Source organism: Rhamphochromis longiceps, linkage group LG7, assembly GCF_057381845.1.
Source record: "Rhamphochromis longiceps isolate RC_006_pf linkage group LG7, R_longiceps_female_GT1.1, whole genome shotgun sequence".
Classification (NCBI taxonomy): Eukaryota; Metazoa; Chordata; class Actinopteri; order Cichliformes; family Cichlidae; genus Rhamphochromis; species Rhamphochromis longiceps.
The window spans coordinates 53,480,161-53,504,380 of NC_140563.1; the positions used below are offsets into that span (position 1 = coordinate 53,480,161).

General features: G+C 44.3%; 1 protein-coding gene across 9 annotated transcripts in view; it reads left to right on the forward strand.

The window, feature by feature from the left end:
• The window catches only part of dab2ipb (DAB2 interacting protein b), a 175,537-nt gene that overhangs the window by 144,323 nt on the left and 6,994 nt on the right, over positions 1-24,220 (forward strand). For 8 of the 9 annotated variants that reach the window (XM_085414284.1, XM_085414285.1, XM_085414287.1 and 5 more), the window contains 7 exons: positions 6,345-6,489; positions 8,391-8,535; positions 9,164-9,400; positions 9,524-9,725; positions 11,160-11,347; positions 13,720-14,596; positions 17,780-17,917. In XM_085414284.1, coding sequence (XP_085270410.1) covers positions 6,345-6,489; positions 8,391-8,535; positions 9,164-9,400; positions 9,524-9,725; positions 11,160-11,347; positions 13,720-14,596; positions 17,780-17,917 — 1,932 coding nt within the window. The remainder of the gene's footprint in view (positions 1-6,344; positions 6,490-8,390; positions 8,536-9,163; positions 9,401-9,523; positions 9,726-11,159; positions 11,348-13,719; positions 14,597-17,779; positions 17,918-24,220) is intronic. The other variant, XM_085414286.1, reaches the window with a different exon arrangement.

The window sequence follows — 24,220 nt, forward strand, 5'->3', positions numbered from 1 at the left end:
ACCTGCGACAACACAGCTCCCAGCCCCACATTACTTGCGTCAGTGTCCAGGACAAAAGGCAGGGTGGGGTCAGGGGGGGCGAGGACTGGGGACTCTGTCAGCGATTTGCGGAGGGTGTTGAACGCCTGCTGACAGTCCTGGGTCCAGATGAAGTCACGGTCCTTCTGCAGCAGGTGGAAGAGTGGTGCGGCTATGGAGGAAAAGCCCTTCACAAACCTCCTGTAATAAGACGCCAGTCCTAGGAAGCTTTTGAGCTGTTTCTGGTCTGCTGGTGTGGGCCACTCGGTAATGGTGTGAATTTTTTCCTCCAAAGTGCTGATGCCCTCACGACCCAGCTTGTGGCCCAGAAACTCCACCTCCCTCCTCATGAAGTGGCACTTGTCGGGATGCAGCTTCAGGCCTGCAGCCGCCACCCTCTCCAACACTTGTCTCAGGGCATCCAGGGCAGCATCAAAGGAGCTCCCGTGCACTAGAAGATCATCCAGGTAAACCAGACACCGTTGCCGTGGGACGCCAGCCAGCACACTGTCCATAAGCCTCTCGAAGGTCGCAGGAGCGTTGCAAAGACCAAAGCTCAGGACTTTGAACTGCCATAGTCCCCTGTTAGTGCAGAAGGCTGTCTTCGGTCTGGATTCCGGGGACAGTGGCACCTGCCAGTAGCCACTCCGCAGGTCCAGGGTGGAGAACCAGGAGGACCCGGCTACTAAGTCGAGAGACTCATCAATCCTGGGAAGGGGGTAAGAGTCCTTCTTAGTCACTTTGTTGAGTGGTCTGTAGTCCACACAGAAACGCATCCTAGGACTTTTTTTCTTAGGCACCATCACCACCGCGGAGGCCCACGGGCTATCAGATGGCTCTATGATGCCCGCCTTCATCATTTCACACAACTCTCTGTCTGCAGCCTCCTGATGAGCCAGGGGCAGGCGGCGGGGGCGCACTTTAATAGGCTGGGCATCCCCGGTCTCAATGACGTGCTCTACCAAGTGTGTCAAGCCAACATCACTTTCTTTCAGGGCAAAAATGTCACTAAACTCTTTTAGTACCTGCCATAGACTCTCTTGCTGCTGTGGAGTCAGCCCCTCACAGTTCTTTGACCAGATACTCCTCACTGCTGAGAGCCTCTCCTCCTCCTCCGCTCGCTGTTCTGCTGGCGGGTCTGCAGGGGTCTCTGCGGTGGAGGTGGACGCCGCGGCAGATGCTGTGCAGACCGGGGGGGGAATAAGCGGCACCTTCTTCCCATCAGGGAGTGCGAGGAAGCCTTTGCCTAAGTCCAGTACACCACCAATGGCTCGTAAAAAATCCAGCCCAAGGATGCAGGCGTCCTGCACGTCAGCCACCCAGGCAGCATAAGACACACCGAGGTCCCCCACCTTGAACTGGAACACTCCCCTCCCTCTCATTGGGGCCAGATCACCGGTCACAGTCTTAAGTTGCACATTAGTCGGTTGCACAGCAGCTCCAGGTGGGACAACATCGGGTCGGACCAGCGTCGCATTGGACCCCGTGTCCAGCAGGGCCGTACAGGACACCCCCGCAATCGTCACTGGAACATGGCAAAAGCCGCCAACCTGGGTCCAGCCCACAGCGATGGCCGCACCAGGTGGGGGTGGCGGTGGAGTGGGGATGTCGTTCTCCCAGGCCCGTGTACTCCCGCCTACACGGGCCCATGGGCGTTTCCCTGAACCGCTGCAAGCTTGGGGCACTGCCTGATGAGGTGTCCGACTTGTCCACATCCCCAGCAGCTCTGCGGTCGGCGGTGTGGGCCAGCCCGAGGGGAAGGCGACTGCAGCGAAGCCGCCTGCACCAAACTGCACAGGCCCGCTGGCGTCTCCGTCTGTTCCACAGGTGCTGACACAGCCCTCACCACGTGTGCGTCATCAGCGCCCCCAGAGGATCCCGCAAGCATCTCCCTCTCCAACGCTAGCTCCAGGGCTGCACTGAGTGTGGCCGGACGAGCAAGCTGAGTTTGCATACGGAGCTCTTTAGGGCTCAGGGCCTGCAGGAACTGGTCCCGAGCTAACTCCGCCTGCACTGATGGTGGCATGCTGTCATACGCCCTCCGGCAAAGGCACTCGACTTCATGGGCCAAAATGCGGAGGGGCTCACCTGGCAATCTGCGTCTGTTGTGGAACTCCGACCTCAGCAGCACTGGTTGGTTATACTGCCCGAAGCGCCTCTGAAGTGCTCCGACCAGAGCATTATAATCTCCCCTCTGCTCCTCGGTTAGCAGCAGCAGGCATGCAGCTGCATCCTCACACAGGCACAAAGCCAACTGGAGAGCTTTATGTTCCTCAGACCAGCCAGCTGCAACAGCTAACAGCTCGAACTGTGCGATAAACACTTCCCATGGCGTCTTGCCGCTGAACTTAGGCGTTTTTATATGCGCTGCAGCTTGCTGGGCGCCGCCATGTTTGTTTACATCACGTGACGGCGCGCCAAGCGAGGTCGACTCCTTCCCGCCGGAATCGCGGCCGCTGTGCGAACAGTTCCTGAGCCTAGTCAAACCTGGAGAAAATCCAGCCTCGGCAGACAGCCGCAGCGCCGTTTCCCTCACTCCATGGGCGGGCGAGCGCGGACGAACCTCCCTCTCCTCCGTCTCCTTCTTAATCCTGCCCGGCAACATCCTCTCCTCGTAACGGCAAGCGTCGCCAGCAACAGGGTGTCGGGCGTTCTGGGGTTCTTTTTTCTTTCTTCACTTCTGACACCAATGTAACGTTCACAAGAACCAGACGGTTGGGTCTCAGTTTGTCCGTTTATTCGGCACATAAGCAAGCGGGTTGCTAACTCAGGGGAGAGCGCCCTCGTGCTACACCTCTCTTCAGCCTGGCACCCACACAACACAGAACCCAGGTCCCCCCTCCCCTTCCTCCACACCACCCTCCCTACTTCCTGCAGCACAACCAAACATGAATCTTAAAAGAACAACAACAGTGTGCAAAGATAACCAACATGTGCAATAACACTTAACCATCGTTACAATATATATATATATATGCTAAGTAGCATTGGAAATAGAAAAGCACCATCAGTGGGATCACACTAGCCCCAGCACCAAGGAGTTCTCATAGAGCATATTCACTGTTAAAACACCCAATAGAGATGTCCAATATTGGGACTTGCATTAAAAATTCAAAAAACTGTTTAATAGGTGCCCTCTTCATGCACCATTTAGTCAAAGATCGGACCACACCCCTCTAAATCTCGACCTGTAAAATTAAGTGATTCTGTTTTGCCCTTCCTTACAAAATCTGCCCAGAGACAGACAGACGTATAAACACCTGCCATTGTGGCAGCTTCTGTTGCTGTCACCAGAGGCACATTTTCCCAAGATGACACACACACACACAGACAAACCTACAAGCTGAAAACAATACCAGCCATGCAGTTACAGCTGATGATAATGTACTGTAGTAATGACTATAAAGTAGTCATGGGACTAAAAATCAATGTGGTGGCGACTGTCGTGCCTGGTGTGATCCCATTATGAGATCATTTCTAGTGTTTCTTTTTTTCTGTCCCTTAGTCATCGAGGGTGTTTTGTTTTTGTTTTTTTACTTGTAAAGCCGTTCACACCAGATGATCTTTATATAAATAACATTAAAGTTTGGTTTTTTTCAATCAGTGTCAAAAAGTTTCATTTGATTCCATCTTGTTAGAAAACAAGACATAGCAGCTACTTTTACAGCTGGCAAATTATTTTTATATTCAGCCATCTAAAAATGACATTCATACACAAATAGCCATCGCACCTACTTTGCACATCAGTGGATGATTGGCTCCCTGTGGTGCATCTTTGATTAGCCAGAGAACGGGATGCTCCAGCAGTTATAGAAACCGTCTGATAGTGTGTGTCCCCCCCCCCCCCCCCCACGCAGCACCACCTCCCCCTCCGTTCTTTAAACACCACCGCTCTGTCTCCTCTTCCTCTCCCTCCACGCATCTGTCACTTGCGTCTCGTCTCCCTCGCTGCTACGCTGGTTCCCTAGCTTAACAAGCTGCTGGGGGACTTACATGAGAGTGCACCCAGAAATTTGTTGAAGGGATCCAAACAAGTGATGATTCATCCCCAGATGGCTCTATTTCCATCTCTCCTTTTCTTTAATACCTTAATGCCCGTCTCCACCTGTTTCTGCAGCTCTACAGAGTACCTGATCGATTTGAATTGAAAGGGCTTTTTCTTTTAGATTGATTAAAAAAAAGAGCATCCGTCCATATATTGCATCCATCAATCCTTAAATGAAGAAGAAAAGCTTCTTTTAAAAAAAAGTTGATGTGATGCTTTAAAGTCACAGCTTCTGTTGACAACTAGTCAAGCCATGTTTTGTTTTTGCTGCTCTTCCTTTTGCATGAATGCGAGGTGCAGAGATCACTCTGTGCATATGAATGAAAGTAAAGGAAACGCCTCCCCTTATTAGAGCTGTGGAAAATATTTTTTTGCACATACACAGTTGCATTCCAAGTACGTGTCGATACAAGAAATTATTTTGATTGCCTTCATTTTAGTACGACAACATTCGTGTTCTCGTTTCTCGTTTCACACTGAGAAAAAGGTGAAATGGTAAATTACTTATCACGGCGACGTCTTTCATATGATTTCTTGAATGTACTTGTATACGTGTGAGGTTATGAGCCAACTATTAGTCATTAAAGCTGGGTCAACAGTGTTTTTGTAAACAGTTAATCACACCAGCTTCACTTAAAAGAAGTCACTGTCCTGACTAGCTGGTAAACAGGATGTAGCATCTTCCCTCAGTGTGTTAGAGCACAAAAGATCTGTCTGTTATGAAGTTTGCTAGTATAACTTAAAAGGCGTTGCTATGGCTCACCTGTTTGAGCTTGTGACCCGGATGCTGAAAGCCACAGCAGGGGCCTCGGTTTGAGTCCATTGTGTGTGTGTCGTTCCCCCTCTGCTGCTTTCCCGTCCATTTCTGTCTCTGAAATGTCACAAATCAATCTTTTTGGGACTGTTTTTTTTCCCATTTCTTGAGAGGGCATTTACACACCCATAGTTAGTTTTACAATGGCGTTTGGTTTCATTTCACACAGAGTGAAGTCCGATAGCTTCAGTACAGAAAACTTAAGAGCGTCAAATGCAATGCAAAATGTTGTTCGCTGGATTCACATCCGCAAAGAAGACTATTACAAAGCAATGGTTCTGTCCTGACATTTGTATGGAATCATTCTGGAGACGATGTCTTATCCGTGTTATTGGTTTTGAACATACTACAGCAAAATTAAATGAAGCTCGACCCACGACTGTTGACGCTTGGAAAATCTTCTCATCCTGTATATGTCTGTACCCCCCCGCCCCCCCAACCCCGTTTTAAATCAATAAAATGTTGATCACAAAAAAAACCTCAAGAGCGTTTGGTCCGCTTATCGGCCAGATACGTCTGAGGCAGGAGTAACAAAAGGAAATACAGGAAGAAGCTGCCGTGTTCTGGACTAGTCTGGACACAGAGAATTTACTTCAAGCATTTGGAATAAATCTGTGCAATTTTAATTCATTGTAGAAGCTAGTTGTGACATTTTGTCCACAGTGCATATCTGTGGTACTCTGCCACATCCTGGAATGCAAAGCACACTTGGTAATTGAGTTGGATTGAGGTAGGATCACATTTTCACCTTAAGCAAACAACTCTGGGGTTTGTTAGGACCTGGAACGATCTAATCTCCTTGGTTGGCTGTGGCTCAGGTGGTAAAGCAGGTCGTCTACCAATCAGGAGGTCGATGGATCCACGGCTCCTCCTGTCCAGTGTGTGTCTGTGAATGTTAGACGTACAAGTTAAGCACTGTGTGAATGAGACTTATAGCAGAAAACATTTAAAAACAGAATGTAACCATGTAAGCACCAATCATTTTAATTTGAATTAGTTTTTTTTCAACAGATCCTAATTCTAACAGTGAGTTGGAGCATCTCAAAAGCTGTGATGGCATTTAGTGCTCTGCCCAAAGAACAAATATAACTTTAAGGCTGGACTTGGTGGAGGGAGAGAGGAACTCAATATCCTGTTTTGCTTTGTTTTGCAGCTTCTTTAGGAAGTGGGTGAAAATGAATCAGATGAAACTGTATTCAAGTCCAGGCCTTCTTATTTTTCTCGCCACCACCAACTCTCCCCTGAGGACACATTTTGTTTTCATGGCCATTACACTGAATTTCCATTATGCACTGTCATTCGTTTTTCCTGTTTAGCTTTTTTACTTCCAAGCTCTCACCTTCTTGCACGATTCAGCTCTTTGTATAATTGGACAGACATCTTCATCAACTCATTCATTATGTGCATGCGTTTTGAGAATAACAGTTATTAACCTTGTGCTCGTCCTGTTTTGTTTTTTTTCTGTAGGACTTCCTCACAGATTTAATGATGTCAGAGGTGGACCGCTGCGGGGAGAACGAGCACCTCATCTTCAGAGAAAACACACTGGCTACAAAGGCCATAGAGGAATACCTCAAACTGGTGGGACAGAAGTACCTGCACGATGCCCTCGGTTAGTGATTGGAAAGGGAGCTTTCTTCTCCTGCACGTAGACACTTCCTCTGATGTCTGTTTATCCCCCGACCTTTTTTCTAACGTCGAAGCGGAGCGTGCACGACACAGGTTGGGAAGGATTAAGAGCAGTGTTATAGTAAATATTAGTAAAGGGCGAATATCACCAGGTGAGCTTGTAAGCTGCCCTGCAGTGGCCTGATGGCTGTTTGTGTGGCTTTATAAAAGTGGCACGTGGAGAACAGAGCCTCAGGTGGGAAGAGGGGAGGGAGCAGAGGTGGCCAGGCAGGTGATAAGGTACGGGAAAATAGAGTTGGTATAAGGAAAAGACAAGTAAGAGACAAGCAACAGGCTGAGGACATAACATAATTAGCACAGTATCAAGCAGGTGGACCAGTGAGAGGGGCGATGATGCACTACAGGTGTGTTTTCCTCCTCTATCTAACATTTAAGTATACGTCCGCCAAACCACGCTTTCTAATATCCTTATTGGGAATCATGCCTTTCAGTTTCTCTGCCATAACAGTGAAACTCATGCTGACTGTAAGTCTCTTTTTTTCCCTCAGAGTGGACGATAAGAGAGAAAGACGGTGTTTTTCTGTTAAAGGGTGAAATTGCAATACAGGCTCTATCGATTACTGGGTCATTCCATCCCAACATGGGCCCTCTGTTCGACCGTCTCCAATTTTCGTTAATATTTTATGGTCCAAAGTTTGGACTTATGTAATGATTGCTGTGAAATCTTAGCTTTTTGCCCCTCGAGACACTTGCAGTATTTTTTTTCCACACATTGAAATCAGAGGCAACGTTTCAAGATGAATAGCTCAAACATTTTAAAGAAATATGACAAGTTGTACCAGGAAAAAAAATAGAATGTCCAAATAGAACTAAATAGAACTAAATGTAATTATCAGATAATAATTTAGTTAAATATGTGCATATTTTGAAATCAAAATAAATCATAATTAATTTTTTCTTGGTCAGATTTTACCATCAAAGATGAATGAAAATTGCATTTTTTTTAATTTATTGACTGAATATTTCAAGAGAGTCCAGTGAAAATGTCAGGGTTTCATCTTTAATTGTTTTTGAGATGTTAATGTTTAAACTTTGCCTTTGATGAATGTCACTGTGCAAAAATATGGCTTGAATGGGCTCAATGGACCGTTTTTCAAAAAAGAAATGGCTTTGAAAGATATTTTTCACAGCGGTCATTATATAAATTCAAGCTTTGGACATTAAAATTTGTATTCAAATCAGAGACGGTCGAGGAGAAAATATTCTAAAAATGTTCTTCTGAGAAGAGACAAAGCAGCAGAAGCTAATCTGTAAATGGCTCCCAGCCTTCCTGGCACCTATTTTTAAAACTTTAGATTTTAATTAATTTATTTATTTATGGTATTCTGCTAGTGTTTGTGTTCTTCTTTTCCACATGAGTGTCTCTTTCTGGCTGTCTTCAAATTGCTGCTTGTTTCCTTGCGTGCCTTTCACTTGGCTGACTTCAGACAGAATTTGAGGTCTGGAAAATGATGCATCACTGCGTTGCTTTTATTGTTTGACGTCTGGCTAACCGTTTGATGTCACTGGACCCAGGGTAGCACAAGGACGGCCAAGCTTTCCTTTTTAGACCACCAGAGACTCAAGACGCTGCTGTTCCATTTTCAGTCACACTGATTAGAGAGGAATAAAAATCTCAGACCACGGCCAAACTTCAAATTCGCTACTTTTATGTGTTGTTGCCTTTTTTTTTCCTTTACGCAATTCTTCTGCACGACCTTGTTTGGGTTGTGCGAGTCTGACGGCTCTTGTTGTCTTTGAGAGCTCAACTGATTATATGACATATCAACAAGGAAACATATAAGTAAATATATTCCTTAACTCTTTTTGTTTTTTAATTTGTAGGCGAGTTCATCAAAGCTCTGTACGAGTCGGATGAGAACTGTGAGGTCGATCCATCCAAGTGTTCGTCAGGTGACCTGCCAGAACACCAGAGCAACCTGAGGATGTGCTGTGAGCTAGCCTTCTGCAAAATCATCAACTCATACTGGTGAATGCTGGAGCTTTTCTTGTTTAAAAGTGTGTTTAAGTGTCTCCAGTGTGCACGCATTGTAACTTTTATCCAGGCTTCATCGTTTTGTATTATAAACACTGCTACTGAGGGGCCTTTTAATTAAGTTTCATACAATGTAGCAGCAGCTGCCAGATATGTAAATACAAACAACTGTTGTTCTAAGTGTGATTATAGCAACAGCTCAACAATGATTTAAAGAACCTGCTGAGAGGAGGAGACGCATCACATGATGAAGGAACCTCATGATTAATGTTCACTCAGCCTACAACCTTGCTACATCCAGCAGCATAGACAGTAATATGAGATACTAATACCATACAAAAATATGCATTATTATATCAAGTACACAAGTGCCGGGAATGAAGTCTTCTTTATATAACACCAGTTTAAAGTAAAGACCCTACAGTGTCAGAGTAAAAAACCCCGACAATCAGACGATTAGCTTTGAGCAGCACTTGGTGACAGCAGGAAGGAAGAACTCTCCTTTAACAGGAAGAAACCTCCAGGAGGACCAGGCTCAGGGAGAGGCAGCCATCTACCTTGTCTGAAAGTCTACATTTGGATCTCAGAGAGTAACTTCTCTCCTCTCTCTAATCGCCAACAGTGTCTTTCCACGAGAACTCAAAGAGGTTTTTGCATCGTGGCGGCAGGAATGCAGCAACCGAGGTCGACCGGACATCAGCGAGCGTTTGATCAGCGCTTCCTTGTTCCTGCGGTTTCTCTGTCCGGCCATTATGTCCCCCTCGCTTTTCAATTTGATGCAAGAGTATCCCGACGATCGCACGGCACGCACGCTCACGCTCATTGCTAAAGTCACGCAAAACCTGGCAAACTTCACCAAGTAAGTTTCTGCTTTTGTTGTGTGTTTTGAAAACACCTTCTATTGTTAGAGTAGAATTGTGGACTTAAAACTCTGCTACGTTGTTTTTCCCCTGTTTCTCTTTCCTGCCCCTGTTCCTAACAGATTTGGTAACAAGGAAGAATACATGTCCTTCATGAACCAGTTCCTGGAGCACGAGTGGACCAACATGCAGCGCTTTCTGCTAGAAATCTCAAACCCAGAGACAATCTCCAACACAGCGGGCTTTGAGGGCTACATTGACCTCGGCAGGGAGCTCTCTACATTGCACTCCCTTCTTTCAGAGGTGGTCTCCCAGATGGACCAGGTACTTAAAAATATGTTGGTCATTAGCTGTCCATCAAGATCTGTGTGTGGTCAGCCGTCTGCGCAAGAGAGACAAAGAAGAGAGTGCAGGCAGGGTGGCGTGAGCAAAGATGGGTGTCAGGGGTGATTTGTGACAGAAGCATAGCCGTGAAAGGGAAGGTTTTCAAGACAGTTGTGAGACCTGCTGTGATTTACGGTTTGGAGGCAATGGCGTTGACAAAAACACAGGCGGTGGAGCTGGAGGTGTTAAGACTTTCATTAGTAGTGGCCAGGATGGACATGATTAGAAACTGGACAAAGGACGTTGAACATGGAGCTGCCAGGGAGGAGGAAAACGGGAAGGACACAGACGGAAGAAGTGAAGGAGGACATGCAGATGGTCGGTGTAACAGAAGAGGATAGGGTGAGGTGATCTGCCTAAAGGGGAGCAAACGCAGCTGATGTGCCGCTGCCCCTTTCAGGAAGAGATCCGTGAGTGACAGGGAGAAGCGCTAATGGGAGCAGCGCAGCATATTGAGTTGAGTTGGGGATGGCAGCTGATCAGACATGAATGAAACATTCTGTCACTTTGAAATTTCTTCCTGAGTGATGACTCTCCGATGTAAACATAAATCACAGCACGGCCATTGATTTAAACTTAAAATCAGGACTTTACCACAGCTGAGCAGGCGGCCTGAAAAATGGCTCGTGACGACAGGTTAACGCGCAGTTAATGGGCCACATTAGAGTCAATATTTCATAGTCCTTCTGTTGACTGACATGGAAAAATGTGTACATAAAAGCAGATTTATTGGAAATTTGGCTGTATTGAAAGACCAGCATATGTGAGCACAGAGAGAGGGAAGCAGATATAAAGCAGACGAGTTTAGCTTGCGCTAAAACACAAGGGTGGAAGTAAAAACCCACAACAAAGCCGTATTTATTGGTTTATTGATTTTTTTTTAATTATTTTTTTTATTGATTGATTAAAGGTGAGATCCTGCTGCTCAGGATTTCATCTCTCTAGTGTAGATCAGTATGTTTATCCTACATCATCAGTAATTTATGATGGCATTACATAAACAGTGCGCCGGGGGAGAACACACTGAGGCCGGGGCGAGGCATGTTCTGGGCTTATAAGGACATTTCCATTAGCCGTGGTAGCAGATGGGAAGCTGGTGGTAGCAGATGTTTTTTTTCTTACTGTAGATCATTCTACCTAACCCTTTCAATAATTCAGAAATCAAAGTCTGGTTGAACCCCACCCACTGTCCATCAGACTGCAGTTTAATTATTCGATGTGGCGTGGGGGAAATAATGTCTCAGAAATATGCAAATTACAAACTCAAACAAACTGCACTTTAAATAAAATTGAATTAACGCTGCCACTGAAGTGGTCCGGAGCAATATTTAACATGGATTACATTTAATTCTGACTTCTTATTATTATTTGCAGAGTGCAGCCTCTAAGCTGGGTCCTCTGCCCAGGATCCTGCGAGAGGTGAACACAGCTCTGTCTAACCCGTCCAGTGTCCAGATGACACCCGGCCAGTCCTCCGAGCAAATGGGCTCGCCTCCTGCTGAGGCAGTCTGCAGCATTTCCACCGGCCTGCAGAAGATGGTCATAGACAATGACCTTTCCGGGTAAGACATTTTAAAATATAAATACACTCAAATTTCTAAAAAGAGAAATGCGAAAAAAGTGCTGAAAAAATACCATGTTTGTGCAGCTGAGGTATATTTCACCACACCGTTGTGGTATCCAAAGAGTCAGCTAGTACATGTTTAAATTGCTATAAATAGAAAAATCACTCAACATCTATGCCGCAGAAAAAAACGAAGTGGTCCTGAAAGAGTCCTTTCATCACTGAACAATTAAAAATAAATAAATAAAAGGGATCTGCCAGTGACTCAGCCTTCTCCTAATGATATAGACTTGAAGCGTTTTGGAACATTTGTTCAATTTTTAGAGAGCTGAATACCCTTAAGTGTAACATATAGCGCAGACATGTCTGAGTTTGTTTACAGTTTTTAATAATGTACATCTTCTCCAGCTCCAACACTAGCAGCCAGCTCTGGACATATTTGATTACAGGTCGGGTCTGGAATTGATTTGAGAGATGGGCTACTTGCAGGTAGTAGATGTGCTGGAAGGAAACTAATCTCTGTCACTTGCAGACTGATATCAGTCTGATATCAGTCTGCAATTTCTCGTAATGCAACAATTAACTGTAAAACATTTTTGTAAATCTTATATCTGTTGCCTTCTACAGAGGCAAGTTGCATTTAATAGAAATTCACATTTGCACTCAGTAACCTTTCTGTTCCACAGGAATATAACCACAATACAAGCAGCTAGCAGCCACTTGAGTCGAGTCCCCTCATGTTGTGCTTATTGACAAAGACTCATTCAGACTGATGGCAACATGTTGGCGATCTGCGTGCATTTATAAATGAAACAGCAGTTATTTGCAGTCGGTTCACGTCAGAGTGGGACTGTCTGCAGAAAGCCTCGTACCAGGTGACCTGTGCAACTGTCATGTGGTCACAGAATATAACAATGAAATATATTCACCAGCCAGAAGGTTGACATGTGTGTTTTTACTTGTGTGAGTAAGATATTAGCTTGCTCTGAATCAGGATGTAGTTTTATCAATGTGAGTGTGTGCACTAGTTTTACTTTGAGCCGATTTATTGCAAGTTTGCTTGGCTAATGTTATCACAGGACCCTGGTACATGAGATGAGCCATCTTTTTCATAGTATTTGAAGAGTATTTTCATTTATTTAATAAAATATCGATATTTGTGAGCCTTTCTCGATACAATATTGCAGAGAGGCTCTCTGTTGAATTGAAGTTGTCAAACCTACAAAAAACTAGTTGTTTTTTGGGCCATAACTCTCTAAGTGTTGGCCAGTTGTGACAAAATCGTACACAAATGTCTATGGATAGGACACAATTCCAAACTTCACTGATTTCCGGAGCCACGTAATCTTGAGGTGGTGATGAGAGTTGAGTGTCAGTGTCTTCTCGCGCTTGGCAGTTTTGCCGAGTGCTAATGTTTGCCAGGTGAGGCAGCGACACAGTGAAAAGTGTCACCTCTGCTTGTTTACATCAGCCCGATGAAATCCTGTTTACTTTCCAGTGGATGAATACTCACTCAGACGGCACCTTGTCTCGCTTATCCCCTTGTCCTCTCACCCGCTGCCAGAACAATGGCAAGGTGACACTTGAAAAGATTAACATAAAAGCAGAGGGACCATCACCAGAAAATGGCTCAGACAAATGAAAAAAATAAAAAATCCAGCGTCTCAGGCGAAGATGAGGAGCATGAAGTGTCAGAGAGACGGTATCATTACGCCTATCAGGCATCTGGATCAATAGAACTAATTAAGCGATGTCCCTGTATGACCTGATGTTAGAGCCCTGCTCTTGTTACTTTATCACAATAACTATTTGCTCGTGTGTGTGTGTGTGTGTGGTGTAACCTCACGAGCGAACTGTGAGACTGAAATTCAAACGAGCTCGCTGCCATTCTGTCTTAATTGCTTCTCATCCACCAAAAAATAGGATGAATGTGTCAAGGTTTAGAAAAGGAGAGCGAATGAGCAGAATGAAGAGGAGAAAGGAGTTAAGGGAGGGAAAGATAATGGAACGCTGGGAGAAGGACACCGAGAGCAGGAGAGGAGCGTGATGTGAATGATAGAGATTATTGGAAGATAAGTCACATCTGTCAAGGTAATGGTCTTCTGGCAGTGAAGCCTCCATCTGCTATCAGAAGAAATGTGAGGGGACGGCTGAAACAAATCGTGTTTTCCTAAAAGATTGATTTATTGGATTCTCTTTGATTAGATTACATTACATTTGTCTGTTGTGATTAGGTGGTTTTAGCCCATTTTAACACTTGGATCCACTTTTGTGGATACTTTAAGACACATTTTATTTTTGCTCTTTTTGACCTCATGTTGACGTAGATGGATGGTTATCGTTATGGCTTCTGATGTGCCTCTGTTTCAGATTGGTCGACTTCACTAGATTACCATCACCCACACCAGAAAATAAGGATCTGTTCTTCGTGACAAGGAACTCAGCTATCCAGCCTTCCCCTGCACGCAGTTCAAGCTACTCTGAGACGAATGAGCCAGACCTGGGCATGGCCAATGGCAGCAAGAGCTTGTCCATGGTAGACCTCCAGGACCCCCGCATTCTGGATGGTGGCACAGTTCCCGGCTCCTCAGATGCTCTGGGTGAAGGCCCAGCTTCCGGGGCAGGCTGGTCAGCCATAACCTCACAAGGCAACATCCCCGGAGGTCCCACCATAAGGCGGCCAGGCCAGACCCCCACCACCCCAGGCACGGAAAGCACTCCTGGCCGACCCGCCCAGCTGCTAGCCCCGCTGTCCTTCCAGAACCCTGTCTACCAGATGGCGGCCTGCTTGCCCGTGTCCCCGAGGGGACTGAACGACTCGGGTTCAGAGTGCCACAGCTCGGTGAGTTCCCATAGCAACAATGAGGACGGGCCAGCAGGAGGCAAGCACTCCTTCTTGAACCACGGCGGAGGGGGCGGGGGGAGCAGCGGGGACGAGTACACCAGGCGCTCTGGGGAGTTCAACCGCCGGCAGCTGTCCCTCACGGAAACACCGCACCAGCCCGGCGTCCCCAGGCAGAACAGCGCCGGCCCACAGAGGCGAATAGACCAACCGCCACCTCAGAACATTACTCGTGGCCGCACCCCACCGAATCCGCTCAACAGCGGACCCTACCCCCGGCCCTCCTCCGGCAGCATGATGACGTCATCGCCCGACTGGCCCGGCAGCGGGGCTCGATTACGGCAGCAGTCCTCCTCCTCCAAAGGCGACAGTCCTGAGACCAAGCAGAGGGCTCAGCACAAACAGGTACCGCTGCATGCAGCGCGAGCTGCAAACGTAAAATGCACAACTACTCGGTCATGTGAGCAATCTTCAGCACAGCCAGCTATAGCTGCCTCACTGTATTTAATCACTTTAAATTACAGTAATATACAAATTTGCTGTTACAGAACACCCATTTATGTCATGCACGTCAAAACGGGCTGCGTGGGTGCTCGCAGACGCTGCACACTGTGCCCTAATGAACTATAGTCACTGTGCATGTAATAATAGTAATTTGCATACAGGCAGCTCATCACCTCACCACTGTTTTACTGGTTACGTTTAATGGGTTGAGAACGAGGGTGGCGGAGGCACAATTAGTATCTTATTAACGAGCAGTATGTGCTCAAACGTGCTCTCTCCAGACAACGGGAAACAGAGCTCGTGGATACAAACAGTTACAGTAAATTGCAAAGTCATTATTGGAAAGTCAGGACTTTGGGGTGTAATCAGAAACACTAATCAATTTTTGCCCCAGGCAAACTGGCTGAAGGGGAGAACATCTGCATAATAGCTGTAATGCTTTGCTCTCCCCAGTGTGCTAAAAGTCTACAGTATCGCCCCAAGACTGACTGAATTAATGAGAGCAGCAAAACAAAAACTAACAAATTGAATTTGTAGAGGGCTCACTCACAGCTATCATTAAGCAAGACGACTTTAATACCAGTGTGTGTAGATTGATGGATTGATGCATTAAGTTCCAGGCTGGGAGTGTAGCTCTAGGAATGCTAATATTTATCAGTCACTTTGCGACTGTGGTCCAGCTATAAATACACCGATCAGGCATAACATTATGACCATCTGCATTATGTCCACTTTTTGCTCCCAAAACAGCCCTGACCCTTCAAAGCTTGCACCCCTCTAGACTCCTGAAGGTGTGCTGTGGGATCTGGCACCAAGATGTTAGCAACAGATCTTTTGAGTCCCGTACACTGTGAGGTGGGACCTCTGTGGATACTTCTTTGTCCAGTTCTGGGGCGAGGTTTTGGAGGCCAAGACAACGCCTCAAAGTTGTTCCTGAACTATTTTTGCTTTGTAGAGGGCGCATTATTCATCTGAAAGAGTGCACATGGTCTGCAACAGTGCTTAGGTAGGTGGTAACATCCACATGGATGGCAGGACCCAAGGTGTCCCACACTGCCTCTTCCAGCTAGCCTTCTTCCCATAGTGCATCCTGGTGCCAGGTGTCTCCCCAGGTAAGCGATGCACACTCACCTGGGGATGTAAAAGAAAATGTTGACTCATCAGACCAGGCCATGTTCTTTTATTGCTCCGTGGTCCAGTTCTGATGCTCGCATCAGTGAGCCTTGGTCGCCCATGACCGTGTCACTGGATCACCACTGTTCCTTCACTGGAGCTCTTTTGATAGATACTGACCACCGCACACTGGGAACACCCAGTCCCCATGCTTGCCCATTTTTTTCTGCTGCTAACACATCAACAAAATGATGAAGACATAATCAGTGTTATTCACGTCACCCGTCAGTGGTCACAACGTTATGCCTGATCTGTGTTCCTCAATTATCTGACTTTTACACACATGGCACCAAAAGATGAATCCTTATGTTTTTCTTTCCTTAGCCATGCTAAATATCTGAAAATGGACTGCACAGTTTATAATAACATTACCGTATTTCCCGGACTACAAAGCGCACCTGAATATTAGCCGCACAAGCTAAAATCAGGGGAAAATCCTGTTTTGTACATACATTAGCCGCACCTGACTAAAAGCCGCAGGTGTTTCAATGTTGACTTATCATATGTAAGAGAATATGCACAAAGGGAATTGTCAGGAAAGAGATGGCTGTTTGGAGACACACCCCTTTTATTAATATTTTTGAAAAACAAGTTATGGGTACATATTTGCACATGTAGTACATAACAGTAACCTATAGCACACCAGGAAAATAGATTCGGCCTACCTTTTAGGCTCAGGTGCAGTGACACCACCATCTTTCTCTTCTTCCTGCGCTCTAAAACCACCAAAGTCCTCTTCTCCAGTGTCGGATACTAACAGGCTCAGGATGGCTTCGTCATCCACTCTCCGCTTCTCTCCTTCGTTGTCACTTTCAAAACCAAAGAAATCCTCGTTGTCAGTGTCAGAGTCGAACACCCTAAGAAGGGCCGTGGCGGTGTCCTCCTCTCCATCATGCAGCAGTCCAGCCCTTCAAAATCCGTTGGTGATCGTGGATGTTTTCACACTTTTCCACGCTGTCAGAATCCACCGGTGGAGTTGGGCATAACTTGCTTTTTGCAAGTTTATCGCCGCTCATCATCCACGACTCCCGCTGAACGCGTAGCGCTACTTTGAAGTTTGTTTTTCGCGCTACTTCGTACGGCACTACGTTGCCTGGCGGACGGACATGTGACTAACATACCACTCTTGAACCCCGATCCTTCCGCCAGGCAACGTAGTGCCGTACAACAGCGGAACAAACAAAACAAATCGTCTTACGATATGACAAAAATCATGGACAATCCATAGAAAAGCCGCACCTGACTAAAAGCCGCAGGGTTCAAAGCTTGTGCAAAAAGTAGCGGCTTATAGCCCGACAATTACGGTAGATGTTTTGTTGCTACTGCTACTGTGGGACAGTATAGTGAAGAATCATTAATGAGAACACGAAAGCCAACAGCTTAGTAAAGTTTCACTCACATCACATGTATAAATATGTGCAGTTTGACGTGTTTAATTCAGATACGTTTTCTCTCAAACTGCTTAAATGCAAATGAGTGTCTGACTAAAATTATTATTATTATTTTTTTTAAAAAGCAACAACAAACAAAAAACCTCAGCAGATAGTAATGTTACATGACTGCTAGCCTTTGCCTCAAGGTAGATTTCGGCGCAGGTATTGAATCTTAGTGTTTACTTTCCCTTGCTGCCAGTGTGACACTATAGCTGCTCTCACTCCCACGTGTTTAAAAACCTGCTTCAGAGAGCGTGTGCTACAGGTTTGCGTGAGCCTGTATCCATTCCACCTGCTGCTTTCAGTCCAGATGAGTCGATGCATTTCAAGCTTCTTGTTTTTTTTTGTTTTGTTTTTTTTCTGTTGTTTCTGTGGTGATATTGCAAACTCCCTCCTCCCCCTCTCCCCTCCTGCTCGTCACTTGCTCTCATGTATGTGTGTGTATGTGTGTGTGTGTGTTTTGTGTTGGTTTTACTAGGCCCCCTCCCCAGTGAACCCCAGTGCGTTGGACCGCACAGCAGCCTGGCTATTGAATATGAATGTGCAGTTTTTAGACCATGAGGGGATGGAGCCCGAGTCACTGAGAAACAGAGAGGATCTAACTCAGGTGGAGAAGGTAACCTGCCATCCGACCCCCTACCCCCAGCACCCCCCCTCCCCTCTCCTTTTTCACAAACCACCACAACCTCCAGCCCTGACAACCCCCACTGAACTGTCCTTTCTTTTCTTTATCACTCACACACACTGCCCTTCCTGAAAAGCCCCCCTTCTACACTCAATTACCTCACGATTTTTTTTCTTTATTTTGGGGGTTTTATTTTCTTATTTAAACTTTGCCCTTGTCTCTGAGCCAAATTGTCACAGCAAAAAGCCACAGTGTGCATATTTCCAACATAAAAGTAAGGGAAATGGCTTCATTTTGTGCAAAATAATACAATTGAAAAAAACTGACTTTTTGGTGATAGTCCAGCTGTTTATCTGCGATGTTTTTGGACATTTATGCAGCTGCGGGAAAATCATAGCTACAGCAGGAGGTAGTTATCATGAGCAAATAATTGTGAAGCTAAATATAGCAGGCAAGAATATCAACAAGCTCCAGTGCTGACAGCAGCGGCTTCATTAATCTCATTTTCTTGATGAATGCGTTAGGCTTTTTAGTAAAATCCGAAAAGCTGTGAATATTAGAGTTAGAGATGGACCGATCCGATATTACGTATCGGTATCGGTCCGATACTGACCTAAATTACTGGATCGGATATCGGAGAAAAATAAAAAAATGTAATCCGATCCATTAAATATCACGAAAGCACCTCACAAAACTTGCAACACGCTGTAACTCACCTCAGAACGTTAGCACGTCGGAGCAGTATGCATCACGTGATAGAGCGGCTGTGGCGTGCGGGACCTGTCAGTGCTCTGGATAGCATGTGGAGCTTCGCTAGCAACCTGGCATTTCATCTCCGACAAAGTTATCCCGAGAGAAGTAAAGCAAGTGTGTAAGTCCATCTCTGAATGTAAAGCATTCCTGCGTTAAGCTTAACAAGCGACTGCCTCTCGCTCTCCTGCTGCTACTTCAATCATGAAACTGCTTAATGATCAGCTGATCGGCTTTTCTGTCACGAGTCCGTGTCTCTAGTTTGCTTTTGGCCCACTTTGCACCAGAAAGAGGAAACCAGCGGCTGAACAACAGCAGCACGTTTAAGCTTGATAAGCTGTTGTTAGAATTTATTTAATATTAATTTCTACACCAGGATCTTTTTCTACGTAGCTGACGCTGGTAACTGTGCAGGGGCGGATCTAGCAAAGTTTAGCCAGGGGGGCCGATAGGGCATTAACAGGGAAAAGGGGGCACAAAGACATACTTTTCTTTCTTATTCTCATTTAAAATGTCGAGCTTTTAATAAATAATTATCTGACACCCAAAGTTTTAATTTGATGTAAAATGAATAGAAGTCAATTACTGTATATAGTAACTATTAAGTCTAATATATATACCCTAGTAAGCTATAGTACTTTTTCCTTTGGGAAGGTACCATCTGTGCAGTCTGCAATTCTGTTGAAGAAAGATGTTGAATCTATTTAATATTTCTTGAAAAATAATTGATTTCTGTGCATTTTTTTCCACACTGCATCAAATTAAGGTTGATTACGTCGATTAAGCATCATGAGGTGGAGCGTGAGGGGTGGTTCCCTATTTTTTATTTATTTATTTTTTTTGTTGCTGGGAGTTGGAACCCTATTAGTTAGGTTGCTTAATATTTATGCTAAGTACTCTTTAAAATACCAGAATAGGGAGGATGGTGTAGGTCTAAGTTTATTAGATTGATCAGTATTGCTGAACTATGAAATATTTTTTTTTGCATACAGGTATAACAGAATAGCTTTAGTGTAGTTGTTGTTTTAAACTTGAGTATGAACTTATACAAAATGCAGCAAGATATTTTAAAAAAAACAGTTTTGTTGATTAAAAAACACTATATCGGATTCATATCGGTATCGGCAGATATCCAAATTTATGATATCGGTATCGGTATCGGACATAAAAAAGTGGTATCGTGCCATCTCTAATTAGAGTATATATTATTATGCAGTTCTGTCACATTTAAAAAGCTAAACTTTAAAAATAACTAGAAATGAAGTGTGTGTGAGAGTTAAAATCTCCCTTCACCTCCAGAAAAAACCAAAAAAATGTCCCCTTAATCCTTTGGACAATCCCCTTATTGTCCAAACCAGGTGTGTCCGTGTGCATGTGTGTGTATCCACATGCAGCATCCACACAGACGTCTTGCAGCTTGTGTGTGCTTGCATCGGTGTGAGAGACAGGGACATAAAGAGGCTTTTTGCTGCTTCCTCTGCCTACGTTCGCTGCTTCTCTGCTGAGCTACCTTTACAGCCGTTCACTCTCAGCTTCCATTCTTTGGTTGGCTTGTCGCATGTCCCACCCACCCTTCTTCTTTTTTCTTTTTCTTTATGTATTTTTTTGTAAATCCATGATGAATACAAACCTGTCATTCCGGCGTAGCTCGTGCGTTATGGAAGCCAGCAGCCCCGGCAGGGAGAGCGACCAAAGAAGGCAATAACTTCAGTGTTAACAAAGAAAGCCACAGCCACCTTAAAATAGCAGAGCCGCTAACAAGACAGGAATCGTTCGAGAGTGGCTTAGACGCTCCTGCAGTTAATGGTCTATACAGTCTTCACTATACGGACATAATAGACCCATGTAAAAAATAAATGCTACGTGTATTTTTACTTAAATAGAGCGTTTGCTGACTACCTGCACAGTGTGTGTTTCAATATAACAGATACGTTTACATTTTGTGCTCATTTTGTTCTCGATGGTTAATTTAATTTGTGTCAACGGTATCCTGGCAATCTAGTTAGTAGTGTGAGTATCTAATCAATTTGATTAATGAATCTCTCCTGTTAGGATCACTCAATGCTCACTCCCCCCAGCACCTGAAAATGATTTTGACACAGAAGGAAAAGTAGGTTAGAACATCAGCTTGGTCGAAAAATGTAGATTTAAAGTTTCACATGCTATAAGAATAAGAATAACTTTATTTATCCCGAGGGAAATTCTTTTGTCATGTACATGCTCAAAGCAGCAGGAGAGACAGAGGAACAGATGAATAAGATATACAATATATACAGTAAGAATAGTAGTATACAGTAATATACAGTAGGATAGTGCAAGACATAGTATCAAATAACTCTAACGAAGTAATATATATAACTATATCCTGGTGAATAAATAACTTAACTGTCAGTGCAGGCGATTCTACAAAGTGACAAAGTATTGTGCAATAGAATAAAGGGAGTAGCAGCATATGATGGGGGATGAAACAAATATTCAATAAGGTACTTGTTATGGTTCAAAAATATTGGAGATGGACACCAGAGGAAAAACCCACAATAACAACACTGGTCCGGTCGGGTTGAGTCAAACGATGATTTAATGATCACACACGTGGGAGATGGACACTGTATGCAGACAGTCTCAGATCTCATCTCATCTCAAAAAACACATCTCCATAGTTTTATGAAATCAGGGTATTAGAACGCCCCCTCATGCGTAGTGACAGGTGTAATACAATCAATGTTGACAATTTTATTTAACACAAAGAATAACATTGTCTCCTTCCCGAGGGCAGACGCTAACTGCCCCCCTTCTCCTGGAACCGTCTGTACCCTGCTGAGACACAACATGGCAACTACAAGGACTCTTTCATTTATTAAGACCATCAGTGTGTATTGCTCTAAATCAAGTATATAATATTAAATGAATATTGCTGGATCAGCTACTTCTACTTAAAACATATTAAAACATGACTAAGCACAAAATCACCAAGAATGACATCTTATAAGTGCTGTGTAAGCGCGTGCGGCCTTCCAAGCTCAAAGCCTTTGCCCTCCATAGATCAGCCAGACTCGCGCTGGCTGTAGCTTTTAACCTTTAATTACCTTGAGCACAACTCTAGAATGAGCAACAAACTGCAATGTGTATGGAATGATCATGGTTACATCTGCAATGGAAAATCATGTTATTATTCTGGTACCTGTAAAAAGATCAAACTAAAGTTATCACCATCACTGTAATGCAAAGAATAATGTAAGATCAAAAACTTCAATGCTTTATGCTTAATGCAAAGCTGGTTATATACTTCTAATGAACTAATAATGGCATATTAAAATATTAAATGATAATGAGAAAAACATCCCCTCCTTATTCTACATACTGTTGGGTAATATTGAATTAGAATTAGAATTAGAATTCAACTTTATTGTCATTGCACATGCACAGGTACAGGGCAATGAAATGCAGTTTGCATCCATCCAGAAGTGCTTTAGTGATATAGATATATTACAATATATATTAGCAATAATATAGATATGTGAGTATATTACAGAAATGGGTCTATTATGGTATGTTATAATGTACACGGTATGAAGTATGTTGTGAATATTCTATAACTATAAGTATGTACAGGCTGTAGTGAGTACAAGCTATGTACAGGCTATGAACAGGATATAAATATGAAAAACTATACAGAATATGAAATAAATAACTTTACAGAAATCTGAGATATACAGCTATACAGAAATGGGAACTGTGCAAGTTGTAAACAGTTGTAGGGTTAAAAATTATCGTATGTACAGAATGATTATTTACACAGAGCTATACAGTAGTGCAGTTAAGATAAGTGAGATATAATTCCTACAGAGGCTATATAAAGTGCTAGTGGTGCACAGTCTGAAAGGGAACAGAATAACATTGGTAATAGTCTCAGGAAAATCACCTACAGAGTGAGGAAGAGTTATACAGTCTTATTGCCACTGGTACAAAGGATTTACTGTGGCGGTCAGTTCTGCATTTCGGGGCAATGAGGCTTTGGCTGCGTTTGCTCCGATGGTCCACCATGGGGGCATGCATGGGGTGGGAGGGGTTGTCCATGATAGAAAGAAGCTTTTTTAGCATTCTCCTTTCAGACACCACCTCCAGGTTCTCAAGTCTGACACCCAGGACAGAACCAGCCTTTTTAATCAGTTTGTTCAGCCTGTTGGCATCAGCTGTCTTCACCCCACTTCCCCAGCACACAGCTGCAAAGAACACGACGCTCTCCAACACCGAGTGATAGTTTACAGTCCAAGCGTACCCCCAGGTACCGGTAGTCCTCAACGATCTCCACATCAGCCCCTCTTATGGTGACAGGGTTAGGAGGAGGAGCCTGCTTCCTAAAGTCCATAATCAGTTATTTTGTCTTTGTGATGTTAAGTTGTAGGTGATTTAGCTCATACCACTCGACAAAGCTGTCCACCACACTCCTGTACTCCTCCTGTCCATCCCTGATACAGCCCACAATGGCAGAGTCATCCGAGAATCTCTATACAGTCGCGTGCAGAAATCTTGAGGCATCCGTCACTTGTTTATATTTTGCTTCCAAACTGACCTATGACTCATTCAAGCATAAATACGCAGCCTGTTGCAAAAACACATCATTTTGTTCCAATTTCTTCAGTTTAATCTACATGAAATGCCAAAGACGATACAAATGGAATTTTTTTGCACCAACACAGTGATTCCCACTAGCCCAAACCTGATCATATAACGACACGGTGTGCAATATGTTCCTAAAAAAATGAGCTAACTGGATGTGGAGGACAAGGCCTAAAAACTATCTACTAGCAGATATACAGTATCTGAAACTCCTTAAGAAATAGGGTGAAAAAACCCAGCAAAGACCTGACACAGGACCTGAGACCTTTACACAGTACTGTAAAACTGGTCTTGCCTAAGAAAGTACGGGGGCTCAAAGTTGCTGGAAGAAATGATGCAACGTTTTGACTCAGGGACTGAAAATATTTATAGTATGTATTTTTTTTCAGGGCTGCATTAATTATACTAAATTCAGTTCAATTCAGATTTATTTATATAGCTCCAAATTACAACAACAGTCACCTCATGCCACTTTATATTGCAAGATAAAGATACAGAGAGGACCCCAACAATCAGATGACCCTCTATGAGCAAGCACTTGGCGACAGTGGGAAGGAAAAACTCCCTTTTAACAGGAAGAAACCTCCTACAAAAACAGACTCTTGGTTTTTAACTATGCTGGTTAGTCTAAAAACCACAAAATTGAACAAACCTCCTTCCAGTGTTTTCCGTTGGGCTTCTATTTTGACTTAACTGTCCTGTGAGAGCTACACGGATGTCAGCAATAATAGAAATATAACCCAGGAAAGCCATCAGGCGTAACATCAGGACAACACTTGCACAGATGCATCTGTCCAGATCGCCTTTGTTTCCCGAGCTCTCTCTTCTTCTGGTCTGTGTTATCAATATTCATATGTGTTAATTTTTTTTAGCCTGCTTGAATATCAGATGCACATCTGCAAAGGGAGACAGTATGACTGAAAT